The sequence below is a fragment of the Papaver somniferum genome, chromosome 2 (genome assembly GCF_003573695.1).
Source record: "Papaver somniferum cultivar HN1 chromosome 2, ASM357369v1, whole genome shotgun sequence".
Taxonomy (NCBI): Eukaryota; Viridiplantae; Streptophyta; class Magnoliopsida; order Ranunculales; family Papaveraceae; genus Papaver; species Papaver somniferum.
In genome coordinates, this window is record NC_039359.1 from 157,531,919 (window position 1) to 157,547,073 (window position 15,155).

At 35.7% G+C, this 15,155-nt stretch overlaps 1 protein-coding gene and 1 long non-coding RNA gene across 2 annotated transcripts; one reads left to right on the plus strand and one right to left on the minus strand.

The window, feature by feature from the left end:
• Window positions 1-7,215: 7,215 nt before the first annotated feature.
• On the plus strand, window positions 7,216-8,116 carry LOC113354176 (germin-like protein subfamily T member 2). Its single transcript, XM_026597591.1, has one exon. It carries the CDS (start codon window positions 7,307-7,309, stop codon window positions 7,973-7,975), a length of 669 nt encoding a protein of 222 aa, XP_026453376.1. The 5' UTR covers window positions 7,216-7,306; the 3' UTR covers window positions 7,976-8,116.
• Window positions 8,117-13,028: 4,912 nt separating this feature from the next.
• Window positions 13,029-14,248, minus strand: LOC113354177. The gene is made up of 3 exons (XR_003361712.1): window positions 14,074-14,248; window positions 13,871-14,003; window positions 13,029-13,580 (listed from the first exon to the last, which is right to left on the minus strand). It is a non-coding gene; the product is annotated as an uncharacterized LOC113354177 (long non-coding RNA).
• Window positions 14,249-15,155: the final 907 nt, after the last annotated feature.

The following is a 15,155-nucleotide window of genomic DNA, read 5'->3' on the forward strand; positions in this document are numbered from 1 at the left end:
TTTTGGCAACTACACTTAGCAAATAAGCTTCAGATAGCAACGCTTGCGAGTTCGACCGAGCAGTGCTCTAACAGTAGGTTTAACACCTCCTTGTGTGTGAGTATTCCAATTGGCATGAGAAACTCTCCTTGCATATTGATTCTCTAAAGATAATGCCCTTTGATATGCTTCCGATACCTAATAAATATCAAATTAGTTTAAAGTATCTTGATATTGCATTCTCAAACCTCCTATATACCTTGCTACAAGTTGTTCTTCCGTTTCGTTAATATCGTTCCTTGAAATCAATTGATAGAACTCTTTGGTGTAGTCATTAATCGACTTGGACCCTTGCCTAAGATTTTGGAGTTGTTGATAGCTAAGTCTTGTATAATTATGGGTTAGAAATGCAAGTCTCATATGTTTCTTAAGCTTCTCCCAAGATTCAATTTTATCTTGACCTCTCCTTAACCTCATCTGTTTAAGTTGTTTCCACCAAGCGCCGCCTCTTCGTCGAAATCTAGTTGCAACCAACCAAACCTTCTTATTTTCGGGCACTTCCTTGAAGTCCAATATTTCTTCAACTGTTGCCAACTAATCAACAAAGTCTTCCGGAGCTAAACCCCCATGAAATTACGGAATATCAACCTTGAGTCCACCTTCCCATCGCTTTGGAGTAGTAACATTGTGGTATCTCGGTCTTTCTTCAAATATTTTTCATCTCCCTTGTGGATGAACATGACTATCAAAATAAGTGGTCTCCTCATCCGTCACTTCTTCTTCATAATTATGTTGTTAAGTTCTAGATTGATCCTGATGGATATTTAAGTTACCAAGTCTTAAAAAAAATTCTTCAAATTTTGCATCCATTCTTTGTTGCATTTCATAAAACACTTCATGCTTAGGACTTCCAATTCTTCTTCCATTGAAACTTCACCTTGATTAACACTTTCTCTTGGAGCCATAATGAAATCATAAGGAGAATGAACCCAATTTGACAATATTACACAAAAAGATTCAAAACCCTTAATTACTTGTCAAATAAAGAAGTAATCTCCTCTAAAAATTAAAATCCACACCACAACCTTCCCCCAAAAAATCAAACCAAAGCTCTTGATACCAACTAATGTAAAGTATTACTTCTACTTGCAATAATAATCAAGAATTGAAACAAAAACACCATGAAATAGAATTACTAACCTTACAATTTAAGCTTCTTCTACCCTTAGAATAAGGAAGAAACAAAAATTAAAGTTTTTCTCTATAATGCTTAAAAAATTCTACCCAAAATTAATTGGAAGTTACAAGTTTATTGAGGCATCTCCTTGCATCAACACAACTCAAAGAAAAATATTGAAGGAAAGAGGAAAACAAGGGTTCTAACCTAATCTTTCTTAAAACAAAACTTGGGAGGAGTAGAACTAGGGTTTAAAAACATATCGTAGATATGATGGATAGAACAAGAAACAAATCTAAAGAAAAGGGTGCAAAAGAGAGAAAGAGATTAACAAGGGTAGACGTGGTATTTAAGTTATACCACTATGCATCACAAGTTTAAAAAAGGATGAGGGGTCCAATCAAAGATATGAAATTTTTGAATTCTATTTTTGTTTCTTCATCTGGAGTAACAGAAAGTTGCGAACTCCAGTTCTCATGATGCACAAGATCATTTATTTGTGCATCCTTCTTAACAACTGCTTTGTATGCCTTTTTATGAGTTGTGCAAAATGGAACTTGAGTCTTCCAAGGGTCCTGCCAGAATTTGATATCTTTTCCATATCCAATATGGATTTCCATATTCCAATGAAGCATACCTTTTTAATTCTCTATTCTTTTCCAGAATTCTCTTCCATATGAGGTGGTTAAGCTTTTGGGAATCAGGTCATCTTTCTATGTTATGGATTTATGTTGGATGATCTTTCTCCAAAGGGCTTCTTTTTCGTGAGAGTATCTTTAGATCCATTTTCCTAATAAAGCTTTATATGCATCCTTGATGTTTCTGATGCCTAAACCTCCAAGTTTCTTTGGTTTGCAAACCCTCTCCCAAGCTATCCAACAAATCTTGTTTTTTCTCTGTGGAAGTGCCCCAAAGAAAATCCCTCATCATTTTGTTCATTTTTTTCTGCAGAACTTGGCATTTGTATAAGGGATATGAAGTATATGGGAAGATTAGCCAAATCACTATTGATAATATCAATTCTGGTTGCTTTGGATAAGAATTTTCTTTTTCAAAGTGCTAATTTGGATTTGAATTTTTCAAGAACACTGTCCCGAATGCTAATATGCTTCCTTGTTGCTCTTAAAGAAATTCCAAGATACTTTATTGGGGAGATTTTCTACCTTGCAGTTGAGAATTCTTGCCAGATCAAGAATTGTATGCTTATTATGTTGCACTTTTCCAGATTCACTTTCAAACCTGTTATGGCTTCATATAACTACATGCCATCAATAAATTCTCCACTACCTCTTCTTTAGCATCTAAAAAGATGAGAGTGTCATCTGCAAATTGCAGGTGAGATATTTTCAGTTTCTCATTGGCTTTAAATCCTATAATCATGTTTAGTGATTCTCCATTCCTTAACAGTCTGGTGAGAGTTTCTGCAACAAGTATAAACAGAAACGGTGACAAGGAGTCTCCTTGTCTCAATCATTTTTGCAATTTGAATTTGGTGGTTAAGCTGTCATTCACCAGAATTGATGACTGGGCCGATGACAAGTACCATTGTATCCACTTCTTCCATTTGATTCCAAAACCACTTTCTTTCAAAAGATAATCTAAGCAAAACCAGTTTATGTTGTCAAAAGTTATCTCTATGTCCATCTTGCATAGGATGCCTGGCTATTTTGACTTCAATCTTGAGTCTATTATCTCTCCGGCTATCAAGATGCCATCTTGAATTTGTCTGCCTTGGATGAAAGCTCCTTGACTTATCAGTTTAGGAATGAGTTTTCTGAATCTTGCAGCAAGGAGTTTTGAGATTATTTTATACACACTTCCAACTAAGCTGATTATCATGAAGTGTTGAGGGAGACTAGCTTCTTCTTTCTTGGGTATGAGAGTTACAAATGCCATATTCGTTCTCCAATCAAACTTCTCTTCCTTATAGACGTGAATCACACTCATCAAGTCTTCTTTTAATATTTTCCAAGCCATTTGAAAGAATTCCATTGGATATCCATCTGGTCCTTGGGCTTTATTATTGCCACTACTCTTAATCACATTCCAAACTTCTTCTTCAGAAAAATCCCTTTTTATCCAGCTTTTTTCTTGAATTGAGATTGTTGGGAAGTTTGGATCATCCAGTTGAGGTCTCAGGAGTGTTTTTCTTTAAGTATATTATAGAAGTAATTGTTGAATTCATGCTTTATGTCTTCCTGGTTAAAATTATCTTCTCCATTGATGACTAGCTTTTGAATTGTATTTATTTTCTTTCTCCTATTAGCCATTTGGTGAAACAGCTTTGAGTATTTCTCTGCATTTTTTAGATAAAAGCCTTTCACTCTTGACTGCCATTTTATAAACTCATCGAACCTGGTTTCTTTAAGTTTATCTATTTTCTCTCTCTACAAATTCTGTCACTTAAAGTTTCCCCTCTTCTTTTTTCAAATTCAAATCATCGATTTCATATTATTTTTTAAGAACCCTGAATCCTAAACAAGTTAGAACCAAGTATTAGTAGCATGTTTTTTTAGGTTTGTACATCTTTTTTATTTAAAATAAATTTCATTCCAATTTAAAATTTAACAGAGTTGTAATTTAGTCTCTTTTTATTATTATTTTAGATCTATTATGAACCACATTTATCTCGCCAACTCTATACTATATTCATATTGCAATATTTATTTGTAAATTATTATGCACATACTTCTTCAATGTCAAGTTTTTGTAATAACATGGAACACCCTCCTCACTCGCCTATCTAATCATCCAAATACTCCACCTTTTTTATTCTGATTTTCTGATCCCCAAACTACAATCTCAAAGATTGGACAAACAAAAGCTCAAACCTCTATCATTACCTCTCTTTTTCTAGTCTCTGTGGATAGCTAGAAGGAAATAATATATTGTCAGAAGCCACCAAACGCTGAATTTTTTTTACAGAGTACACTCAAACTTCATCTTGAATTAGACAAAGTAGATTTTACCTCCGGTGCTACCTAATATCCCACCATACGCGAACCCAATAAACACCACAAAATCAATGACCATCTCGGTAGGTTGGATCAACCATAATGTGGATTGGATCAAAAACAATACGGACATGCCAGGTAGAAGACACCTTGGAATTGTAGGTACACTACAAAACAAATAGCATCTAGGGACGGTCGATTTTTCAAAAGCGTCCCTAAAGAGGGTTTCTTGGGACGCTCATGAACTGGACGCTCATGAACTAAACGTCCCTAACAGTCATCACATAATTAAACAAAGGCTAAAATATGACCATTCCTAAAAGAATACACGACCAAATAGTATTAGCGACGGTGGAACAGGGGACGGTTAGAAAACCGTCCCTATTAACTTCTTTGGGACGAATATGGGTTTCTTGGGACGCTTTTTAACCGTCCCTAGAGACCTTCTGTTTTGTATACGGGTTTTGCATGTGAGGATTAGGCGTCAAGAACAGTGGTGGCGGTGGCACAACTTTTTGGTATCACCACCACATCACTGCTGAAACATGGGATATGCTAATATTGTCAAGAACAACAATAATAAGGAATAAAGAGGAATTGACCAAAAGTTCAATTAGAAACGGAGTCAAAAAAACCTGCTCTGGTTTTTAAACACTGATACGGAACCACCATGGTATATAACTAGAACAATTAAAAAAATCGAATAAAAAATATATCAACTTCTTCACAATATCCAGCGCAATTAAAAAGAAGAAAACCAAATTGTGGATGGTCCAGTATATCATGTGACGGATGGCAGCCTATACGAAAATCTCTCAATAATGATTTTGGAGCACATGATTCCATTTTTCGTAAACCAAGTTGTATTAAATGACTCTATTGGTATAACATACCTTAGTTTAACCGTTTTCTAATAATATAAAACAATTTCATGCTTCAAAAAATTAAAACTAGTCATAAAAATTCAAGGTGACCAAACTTGTGGTACAGAAACCCCACTCAAATGTTGGGATTCATTAAAACTCCATTTTAAATTAAATTGATACAAAAACCCAAAATTTTAAAAAATTGATACGAAAATTCCAAATTTCAAAATTGGTTTAGTTAAATTTTATGATGAAACCAAAAATTGGTTTCGTCAAATTCTATGAGGTGTCATCAAATTTTATGATCAAACCAAATTTTGGTTTCATTAAAATCTTTGGGATTTTTGTATTACTTTTTTTTTTGGGGTTTTTGTGTTACTTTTGTTTTGGCGGGTTTTTTGTGGATGGATAGTGACACATTTGGAGTTATAACTGGCGGATCGTCAAAAAATAAAGAAGAAGATAATAGAATGGTTAGTTAATGTCCCTTTACCGCGTTAATGAGTTCAAGGTGGACACCTGCTTTCCAGATTAATTTGCTAATGGGCCTATAGTCGACTATTTGCATAATGGGCTTATAGTGGACTTAACAATTTACAAGGCATGTTCATGAAAGAAAATGCTGCCAATTCATTAGTCTTCAAGTTCTACAAAGGAAACTACCACTATAAGAAAATATAGCTATTGCTACATTATATGTTGCCACACCTTCAATATAGGTGTTGCAAAAACAAATTTCTAACCACAGTACTTTTCAGCTACAGCTAAAAGCTATAATTTATTGCTGCAAAATGAAACTTTTACCACACAGCTGTGGCAACAATATGAAAAGTGTGTGGCAAAAAAGTATAAGCTCTTGCTGCAGCAGTAAGATTGGTGCTGCAATAGAGACTTCTTGCTACATATGTTATCGCGACACTAGTAGAGGTTTATGCCACAACTATAAGGTGCTGCAATATATTATGTTTCTTGTAGTGTACTGGGTTTGACTAATGGGCACAGTAGCCCAGCACAACACGCGGCATGGATTAGCACGTGACCCAGCTCAACAAAGCACGTTAAGAAAGCACGTCATAGCATGCACAAATACATTATATAACAAGGTATAATACATCACATTTTGTGTATATTTTACAAAAGAGTTATTATTCTATCTAGTTTTTGACCTTTTATACCGGCTTATTTTTATAACAACACATATAATACATAAATATTTGGAAATATCGTTGTTATAATGTCATTACCTACATATACTTGACTAGAACATTAATTCACGTGTCGCCTATTTAGATATCGTGATAATGTCCGATTTAATGTATACCATTAAGTGATCTCAAATTGTTTATAGCACGTGTGCCAGCACGACACAGCACGTGTCTGTGGGCTGTGATGCGCCTAGCTTTTGACTAGTAAAGCACAGCACGGTACAAAACGTTTAAGTCATTGGCACAGCCCAGCACGGCACATGGCACGTGAAGCACGCGACTTCGTGTGCCGGGTTGTGCTGGGCCGGCACGTTTTACATCTCTATCGTGTCGCTATATCATAAGAAAGAGAAAGAAAAAAGGAGGTGTCCTTTGGGTGATATCGCTGTTGGACCTTGGTGAAGTGGTGATTTAAATTTTCCATCGAAATATGGCAGCGGTTGAAGTGGATTAGCACGTAGAGATTGGGTGCTAGTGATCAGGCTTTTCGTTCCTAAGGCTTGTCGTTCCAGTCGTACGGGTTTCCATAAGGTTTATTCCATAAATTTGTTTGGTCTTCCAGTTGTGGTGATTTATAGTGATGAGACGATTCCAGGGGCGGCGATGACGCCATCACCAGGTTGGAGGCAGTTATGTCGGAAGTGCCCAGGAGGCTGGAGACATGAGCAGATTAGAGTTTTCATCGTACCTTAAAAATTAAAGCTCCGCATTAAGAGGGATGGCTTGAGTCGCTTGACCGTGAACATATCCACTGCATGATACCTACTGAATCGTCACTACTTACGTCTTTACATTTCAAAATTATAATCCTAGAAAGAGAAAGCGGTACGGCATCTTACCATCCAGTCTCATATGTCCTCTGTTTTAGTATTATCCGATTAAAATTATGGCAGTCTAAGAGAAAATAGTGAATTTGACTGACATTTTAGCGTATTTTCCATGTCATTGCCTTGGCCGCCAGAGCTGGAAATATTTTATTTGGTCATCAATTGCATTTTCGCAACATCAAAAGGTTATCCTATATAAACAATGGCATGAGCAGCATAATTTTTATAGTAAACTCAAAAACATTTCGAAACATTTCAAAACATTTCAATCCACAGCCAATATCAAAGAAAGAAAGCCATGACTGCTCAGTTTGGTATCAAAACTGCATCATCATTTTTCCTAGTTCTGTGTTTAACTGTGTTTACTTTGTCATGCTCTGCTGATCCCCACGAGCTACAAGACTTTTGCGTCGCTGATTTGAACGCCACAACTATTCTGAATGGGTTCCCTTGCAAGCCAGTTTCTGAAGTTACAGCAAGTGATTTCTTCTATAGCGGTTTGATGAATGAAGCGAGCACAGACAATCCCTTGGGGCTTGGAGTGAAAGTAGGTGACGTTAACAACTTCCCTGGGTTAAACACCCTTGGACTATCCGTAAACCGAGCCGACTTCGCAATTGGTGGAATTATTCCATTGCACACACACCCTCGAGCAAGTGAATCTATTTTTGTCATAAAAGGACAAGTCCTTGTCGGGTTCATAAGTACTACTAACGTTTTGTATTCGAAGGTTCTGAAAGTTGGAGAGTTGGCTATTATTCCTAAAGGACTTGTGCACTTTTCAAAGAACGTTGGATCGGGGAAGGCTACCGTGCTAGCTATTTTTAATAGTCAGCTGCCTGGAACTGCAATACTTGGTAATACCATCTTTGGTTCTAACCCAGCAATTCCTAATGATCTTTTGGCCAAGAACTTCCAAGTTGATGAAAAAGTCATTGCCACCATAAAGTCTAAGTTTGGTAACTAAACAGAATAGCAAAATGTGGTTCTTTCATATGTAATTGTAAACAGTATTTGCATCCGATTGTTTGTAATAAGGGACTCATTGTCCCATTGCTCCTGAATTTATGAACTAAATTTCCTGATTTGGGTAACTGGGTTTCTTAAATCTTGCGAATTACGAGTCATGCACCAAGTTTTTCATTTATACGGGTAGAGTCTAAAATTTGGGGTCATGCAGTTTCCTCGAACGATAATAAAATTATACTTGGGTCTAAAATTATGAACAACTACCATCATCTACCTTTGTCATTGATATGTTTTTATAACCCAGTCAAACTTTTGTACTTGGGATATACCTATAAAATGTTAAATTCTTATTGCAATTTGAAAAACCTACAATAATGGAGTTCAACAATCAGAAAAATGGTTCGTAAACAACTCAACCAAACACTTGATGCTATAAATTTTTTATTTCTTCTAAAAATAGGGGATTCGTTAAGAAACACTTGATGTATTTTCTTATCACGGGGCACTCTATCACCTGAAGGCTGGCTCCTATTGGGGCTGTTTGGTAACCATTATTTTAATGGATTATCATCCCATAATTCATTATGCAGATTATAATGGATTTTATATGCGTTTGGTAACCATTATAATAATTGCTTATTTTAATCATAATTGAAAAAATCCATTATTTACATAAACAGAAAAAAGTTGTTTAAAAATTATTATAATTAATTATTTTTTCTTAATAAAATTGAGTTGTGTTTATTCCTCTTATTTTCTATAAACTATCAAGAGAGGGTTAAAAAAACATTAGGGAACTTAGAAAAAAATTCTAGATCATTATTTTTTCCACTACTTTTAGGGAGCATTTTTTAAAGATAATCAATTATTTGATAAAGGTGTTTGTGAAAATTTATTATAAAAATGATTATACTAAAATCATTTATCTATTTTTGATTATCTATAATCATAAATAGATAATCATAAATTTTGCCAAACAAGGCCATTGGGGGACTCGCAGCGTCTACATGTCAATAAATAAATAAAATTAGATTTTGTGCCCGTCCTACGCCCGGGCATCTTTTTCTTTTAATTTTTTTTGATTTTTGATTCGGTAGAGCTCGGCTTCGCCTCGCCTCGCCCCGTCCCAATACATGCTTGGCGTTGCTTCGCCTCGCCCCATCCCGATGCATGTTTGGCTCGGCTTCGCCTCGTCCCGTCGTGCATTTTTTATTTGGTGTCGCAGGGATTCAATCAGTCGCTTAGAATTTTTGATTTGGTGTGTTTCGGCTTCGCCTCGTCCCGTCATTTTGGATTTTTGGTTTGGAGTGGCTCGACTTCGCCTCGCCCATTCCCGATGCATGCTTAGGATTTTTGATTTGGTGTGGCACGGCTTCGCCTCACTACATACCGTCGCATTTTTGGTTTGTTCTGGCCCGGGTTGGCCTCACCCCATCCCGAATCGATGATTCATTATATAGGCAAAATAATAAGTGGATTTATATTTGCTTACAAATAAATAGCTCCTAAATGACTAAATGAACAAATCAATAGAAGGTACATTTCGTTGCTTATTCGTCCCATAGTTAGGGGGTTAGTCGTGGGAGAGTTCGAGAGATTTTAATGTATTTAGGTTTTCTCCTGTTAGTCCTGAGGGAGTTTGAGGGAGTCTCTCCAAATCTCCGTTAGTCGTGGGGGAGTTTAGAGGAGTCTCCTAAACTTTCTAGAAAACACCTGTTAGTCGTTGGGGAGTTTTAAAAAAGCTCTTGAACTCCCTGTTAGTCATAAAACCCTACAATACTACGGAGTTGGTTGCTTTGGGGAATTTCAAGGAGTTTTTAGTGTATTTTGGTCTCACAAAAAATCTCTCAAAAGAGTAGAGATTTGGGAAGGAGTTTGGTGCGTAGAAAACCATAGGAGAAAGAAGAGGAAACGTTTTTTTCCAGGTATGTTTTTCTTCTTCTTTGATCTCCATGATTGTTTATAATAGTTTGATTTGTGTACTATTTTGATTATTTTTCATATCTTTGATCTCCATGATTGTTTATTTTGATTGTGTGTATAGTTTTTTTTTTGTGGGTACTTTCTCTCTGTCAAAACCCTAATTTGTGGTTCAAAAGATCTTGGTAAGAAATTGCATGATTTGATTATAATGATATCTTTAAATTCAACCGTTGGAATATGATGAAATTTGAGTATATCGTAGTTTACCTTTTTATAGAAGTATAGTAAAATTTTCACGCGGATCAGGTCACGTTCTCTACTGCAAAGCTTGCACAATATATGACTATGGTCTGCTGAGTTTAAATCCCGAATAGGGGACTGATTCTTATTTATCTCATTCTCCGCTTATCGGACAAAGCTGAAATTTTAGTATGATGTTTGTATATATGAAGGTTACCTACTGTAGAAATTTCATGAACTTATGATCACTTTAGGTACACCAAAGTGTGAGAAATCCGGAACTGAATTCTGTATGCACGTATTGAAAGTAGTCGGGTTCTGAGTAATGTATCTTTTTAATGAACCGTTAGAATGCTATTATATTTGAGTGTGTTGTGGAATATTGAGTTGTAAGTGTACCATAAAAATTTAAAGAGGATCAGGTAAGTATTAGTACTGCAAAAATTGGACAATCTGAAACTGTGTTTCGGTGAAACAGAATTCCTTTACAGCTATCTTCATAATTTGTTATGTCATCATGCATTAATTGGCTTGCTACTTTGCATGGGTGTCATTGAGAATCACTATCACTTGTTAAGTCATCTTATTTAGACACATGCTTATCTTCTATTCTATATGCCAAAGTTCAATACAGTGGCGTACTTCATTCCGTATTGGCGTGTTTTAGCCAATTCATACGGTGCTTTTGTTATGATGATATCTTTAAATTCAACCGTTGGAATATGATGCAATTTACGTATGTCGTAGTTTACCTTGTTATAGAAGTTCAGTAAAATTTTCACGCGGATCAGGTCACGTTCGCTACTGCAAAGCTTGCACAATATATGACTATGGTCTGCTGAGTTTAAATCCCGAATAGGGGACGGATTCCTATTTATCTCATTCTCCGCTTATCGGACAAAGCTGAAATTTTAGTATGATGTTTGTATATATGAAGGTTACCTTCTTTAGAAATTTCATGAAGTTATGATCACTTTATGTACACCAAAGTGTGAGAAATCCGGAACTGAATTCTGTATGCACGTATTGAAAGTAGTCGGATTCTGAGTAATGTGTCTTTTTAATGAACCGTTGAAATGCTATTATATTTGAGTGTGTTGTGGAATATTGAGTTGTAAGTGTACCATAAAAATTTAAAGAGGATCAGGTAAGTATTAGTACTGCAAAGATTGGACAATCTGAAACTGTGTTTCGGTGAAACAGAATTCCTTTACAGCTATCTTCATAATTTGTTATGTCATCATGCATTAATTGGCTTCCTACTTTGCATGGGTGTCATTGAGAATCACTATCACTTTTTAAGTCATCTTATTTAGACACATACTTCTCTTCTATTCTATATGCCAAAGTTCAATACAGTGGCGTACTTCATTCCGTATTGGCGTGTTTTAGCCAATTCATACGGTGCTTTTGTTATGATGATATCTTTAAATTCAACCGTTGGAATATGATGAAATTTACGTATGTCGTAGTTTACCTTGTTATAGAAGTTCAGTAAAATTTGCACGAGGATCAGGTCACGTTTGCTACTGCAAAGCTTGCACAATATATGACTATGGTCTGCTGAGTTTAAATCCCGAATAGGGGACTGATTCATATTTATCTCATTCTCCGCTTATCGGAAAAAGCTGAAATTTTAGTATGATGTTTGTATATATGAAGGTCTCCTACTGTAGAAATTTCATGAAGTTATGATCACTTTAGGTACACCAAAGTGTGAGAAATCCGAAACTGAATTCTGTATGCACGTATTGAAAGCAGTCGGGTTCTGAGTAATGTATCTTTTTAATGAACCACTGGAATGCTATGATTTTTGAGTGTGTTGTGGAATATTGAGTTGTAAGTGTACCGTAAAAATTTCAAGAGGATCAGGTAAGTATTAGTACTGCAAAGATTGGACAATCTGAAACTGTGTTTCGGTGAAACAGAATTCCTACACAACTTCTTACGAAAAGAACGCTGTTCAGATGAGTTTCCGGTCGAGGAAGAGGAAGATATCCATCCATCAACGCTTGTAAATGACGATGAAATTTTGACACAACAAACTCAAGAACAACAACGTCAAGAAGCTAATGCATGGAGAAAGAGTATAGCGGATGATATGTGGGAAAATGTTCGTGAACAAAGGGAGTTAGAATTGTATGGAGACCGTTAAATTGAAGGGAAAAAAATTTATCTCGTTGCACAAAATAACATACTATTGATACAGAGATATAATCATTTTCATTTATTTTTTTCTTTTGATTAAAGATCAATATTATTTGCAAATAAGGGTTTATTGTTTCTTAAAAGAGAATGAGTTAGGAGTGAACTCTCTCAAACTCCCTCTAATAAACTCTCTCAAACTCCCTACACTCCCCCAAACTCCCTGAACTCAAAAACACAAAACTCTCTCAAACTCCCTACACTCTCTCAAAATTCCTGAGATTTAAAATACACTCAACTCCCCCGAAATCACTCGAGGACTAACCCCTGTTAAAGTTGATTATTCGGCCCATAGTCTTAAAATAGAGCCTCCACTACACCATGGTTAAATACGTAAGAAAAGCAAAAAGAAAAAAAAAAAGACAAAAAAAGTGAAAAGATTTTAAATGAAAGATCGCAAAGAAATCTTGATTATCAACTTCCTTGACACCAGATGTAGCTTGCCCCATCATTGCATCTTAACCTGAAGAGACTTTGTTTAGGATATTGCTAATTCTACCCCACTACGGATTTTCGGATAATTCTGCAGAAAATCAAGAAATATAGAACACATCTAACTAATATCTGAACTTTTCATTCTCAGTTTGAAATTCCTAGTTGGACTCATCAGTAGAGGAGTCAGGTTTGCACCGAAGAAAACTGATAAATTCTATGCAACTAATCAAATTAAAACACAAAGTGAATCATTATAATTTTTGCATTGGTGGATTTAATAAGCACACTAATCAAAACATTCTATCAGAGAGAAGTTTCCCAATTCTAATAAGGTTAGATCTGCACTCCCAAATAAATAAAGAAAGGTCGTTCTCAATTATTCAGGTCGTTTGGTTTTTTGCTATGTTCATATAGATGGGTAATTGGTGTTTACCACTAAGAAGAGGAGAACCGAGCTTGCTTTGGTGAATGGGTGGATTTAGGTTGAGTTGGAATCAGTGGTGGTTGCAGAGCTGTTGTTGGTGCTACCAGAGAAGCTACAACAATGGGGCAATGGGTTCTGGTGTGTGTGCTCTGAGACTTGCAGGGACTGAATTTGGAATTGCAACTGTTGGTGATGGCTGAGCAGATAGAGGGAGCCATGATCTAAAATAACCAATTCCATAAGGGTATTACCTTTTTCCCTTCAATTTCCCTTTCTCCCTCACATAAGCAATTCAATGAAAATTGGACATAATTATCTGATGGTGACTGTAAGTATCAGTATTACCTCCTCCTTGATTCATCGTCTCTATTGCATCCTATACAAACATACAGAAAAGTTAGCAGTTGTAATTTCTCAAACACACACATCATTAATCAACAAACACAAAGATCAGTGTAACTTGATTATGACTCATAATTAATAGGTTAGTTATTCCGTATCAGAAAAACAAAGAGTCTGAAATTATCTACAGTACGTGGGAAGAATTACCCTACACGAAAAATTAAACTTAGGTCGATTAGGTTGATTAGAAACTCAGTTGAATAGAATCAATTGAAGAATTACCCTACATGAAAAATTATACTTCGGCCAATTATAATTACTAACCACGGAGGTATTACTAACTACGGAGGTATTGAACAATTGCAGGGGAGCTTCTTCTTCTCCTTCATTGAATAGATTAAAGTTCTTCTCGCAATCCTTCAACTTCTTGTAGCAGAAAATCAACATAAACCCTAACCTACAATACAGATTTTTTTCTTCAGAATTTAGAATTGAAAAGAAGAGACACAAAGAGAAAAGTGTGATACCTTAAAAGAGATGCTCTTCAATGAAGCAGTGCGATCGATTGTTGTTGATGGTGGCGATGGATTGTTCTTGAGTTAAATAGGATCACCGGAACAGAGAGAAGACGAAGACGGTGAAGATGGTATGAACAGAAAGGCAGAGAAGGAACGGTTTGATTTTAGTTTTTTTTTTCTTTTTTTTTTTCTTTTCAGGGATTTTTTTTTTAAATTATTTATTAGGGTTTAACTCCGGACTCAGACCAATAGAGTCTCGCCAAGTGTCATCTCCAGGTTTATTCTAAATTCTAAATACTCTTCTCTGAGCATTTCTGGGTTTTTTTCTCTCTAAATGAACGGGTGACGCTCACCATTTAACGCATGGCTTAGGATTTTAAAGGTATTGATATGTGGTCGAAAATTAAGATCTGAGTAGCACAGACTCGGACTCGGTGACGCGGACACGACACGACACTGACGCGGACACGACCGAATACTGAAAATTCTAGGACGCAGACACGTATATATAAATATAAACATAAAATATTATAAGTATATACTGAAAATTCTAGGACGCAGACACGTATATATAAATATAAACATAAAATATTATAAGTATATGCTAGTATAAATTTCATATACCAAAAAATAAATGTTATGTAAAATATTATGCAAATCTGAATTAGGAACGATAAACTTTAATAATTAATGAAGGCGATAAAGAATAAATTCAAAATATATAAATCGGTCTGCGAGTTATAACCCAAAGGTGTCACCATCCATACACAAAAATTCTAACAAAACAAATTGTTCACAAAAACCCCATTTAATATAATTGGTCTATATTACCCTCTTAGTAAAAATCACCCCAACAAAAACAAAAATCAACCCCACTTTAATTCTTATTATAATGTCACCACCAACAAGCAACGCCACCTTCTACCACCGCCACCGACCACCACCGTCGCCGCCGCCACCTTCGACCACCACTGTCGCCGCTACCAAAATTTAGATGAAACCGATTTTGGTTTCAACATAAATCCGATGAAACCGATTTTGGTTTCATCATAAAATAAGATGAAACCCTAATTGGTTTCATCAGAATTCAA

What these genes read in the sequence shown, in the direction of transcription:
- LOC113354176 (XM_026597591.1), top strand. Translation starts at nt 7,307, where the DNA reads ATGACTGCTCAGTTTGGTATCAAAACTGCATCATCATTTTTCCTAGTT.